General features: G+C 36.9%; 1 protein-coding gene across 1 annotated transcript; it reads left to right on the top strand.

Moving 5' to 3' along the window:
- The first annotated feature begins 227 nt into the window (after window positions 1–227).
- On the top strand, window positions 228–2,176 carry LOC149705409 (uncharacterized). The gene is made up of 5 exons (XM_089865016.1): window positions 228–600; window positions 692–935; window positions 1,001–1,087; window positions 1,166–1,647; window positions 2,167–2,176. Exons 1-5 carry the CDS (start codon window positions 587–589, stop codon window positions 2,174–2,176), a joined length of 837 nt encoding a protein of 278 aa, XP_089721142.1. The 5' UTR covers window positions 228–586.

Here is a 2,176-nt window from a genome sequence, read left to right as displayed (position 1 = left end):
ACACCGATGACCATTTTACTGGCTGGTCCAAGCAGCTCGGGGAAAACAACGTGGGTAATAAATTTACTCAAATATAAAGACATTATCATGGACAAACCTCCTGATAGAATAGTCTATTGCTATAGCGTTTATCAGGACATTTTTGATGAACTGAAACTCTTTTTACCTATTGAATTCCACGAAGGACTAATTCCTAATGATCCTGATTTTTTTGATAAACGAATAAATAATCTTTTAATCCTAGACGATCTAGCTAACACCTGTACCAAACAGGAGTTTATAAGTAATCTTTTTTGTGTCGGGAGTCATCATTTATCTTTAAGCATCGTGCTGCTGTCTCAAAATGTCTTTAACCCAGGTAAATATTCTAGAAATATATCATTGAACTGTTCTTATATCGTTATGTTTAAAAATCCTAGGGATAATAACCAGGTTCGCTATTTAAGTCGTCAGCTTTTTCCTACAGACACCAAACGCCTAACGGAAGCGTACGAAGAGTGTACCGAAAAAGCGTATTCTTATATCTTAATAGATCTAAAACAAAGTACCGATAATAGTTTAAGACTTAGGTCCAATATATTCCCCAATGAAGGACCGATGGTAATCTACGTTAGAAAATAATAATCCATAAAATATAAATCTCAATTTATTTAACCTCATTTCGAGACATGCCTTTACCCGTGTCGGTTAGGAATCAATTACCCTTTTTAAATCTCTTGCGTAAAAGCGGTGTGAAACAAAGAAAACTTTTAATATCAAAGTGTACGCGACCCCAATTGGATTGTATAAGCGGTATTTGTTATAATTTGAAGAACGGCGGTATTCCATTGAATCGTCATAAAAAGAAAAGACTTCAACGTTACAAAAACGTAATAAGGTATTTATCCAAGAGAGGTTTAAGCGACAAAAAGAGGCGACAGGTGTTAATTAAACAGGTAGGAGGATTCTGGCCGGCGTTGCTTTCAATGTTAATACCGACAATAGCTTCGGTCTTTACTAGATAATGAAAAAGTGCGTTTTAGTACCAGCGGCTTTACTGACGGACAATCAAAAGGAAGTTAACAGTTTAGACAACGCCATTAAAGAGGTACTGAGAAAGCCTGGTTCTGCCGAGGAAAAATTGAAGGAGTACCTTTTAACTCTTCAGAAATATTTATCTTTAAAGAGTTTAGCGGAGCCACCAAGCGTTACTATCTTGCCACCTACAACGAGTTCGTCTTTTCCAGCACCCGGAGTGTCGAGTAAAATACAGCCTCTAAGTCCTTCATCCTCGTCTTGGATTCCTCCATCGTGGCCTACCCCTATCCAGAATATACCTATTAATATCTCTACCCCCTCCCAAATTGTCCCTACTAATGTCGCTACCCCTCCCCAAAGTATCCCTTTTAATATCTCCTCGAGTCTGACTACCCCACAGCCTATAATGAGTAGTACAGCAATGGGTCAAACACCGGCGATATCGTTTACTACGCCAGCGTCTCTCTCTCGAACGACCAGTATGCCTATTTTAACACCCATGGGACCCGTGGTACCGAAACAGTCCGGGACGTCTCAAACGCCTAGTATGCCAGTTTTAACACCCATGGTACCGAATCAGCCCGTGACGTCTCAACAGGCCTTATCAACGAAGGGCGCTTCTGGTTCAAAGTTCCGGAAACTTAACCCTAACGATGAGACTTCGCCGAAAAAAAGACTCGCGAAAATTCCATCTACGAAACCAAAACCGTACCCTACACAAGCCAAAATAAAAAAAGATCGCGAAGCTAGCTTGAAAGAGCTTCAAAAGCCCGAATCTAAGATCGAATGGGTAACTTATAGAAAGGCAAAAAAATAACCTTAATAATGATTATTACATTAAAAGCATCTAACTCATTATATTGAAAAACACGTATCTGATTATATAAAAGCATGTATTTGAGTATATATAAAAGCATGATAATTACAATTTATATAAAAGCATGATAATTACAATTTATATAAAAAATTATAATCGAATAATAAATATTTTTATTCTCGCATTCAATACAAGTGTATCTGATTATTAAACATTACAACTTTAATATTTTATTGGTTACATTTTTCATATCTATGTCTTAACAAGTGAAGGCAGATATTCCATAAAGATAAGGCGTCGTTAATTTCCGTTTTATTTTCATACATTTTCAGAACTCTATGA

Source organism: Phalangium opilio, unplaced genomic scaffold, assembly GCF_054372755.1.
Source record: "Phalangium opilio isolate 3A_F unplaced genomic scaffold, DU_Popi_V2 ptg000013l_1, whole genome shotgun sequence".
Taxonomy (NCBI): Eukaryota; Metazoa; Arthropoda; class Arachnida; order Opiliones; family Phalangiidae; genus Phalangium; species Phalangium opilio.
Note: the sequence above shows the minus strand (reverse complement) of the source record. Positions and strands in the feature narration are given on the sequence as shown.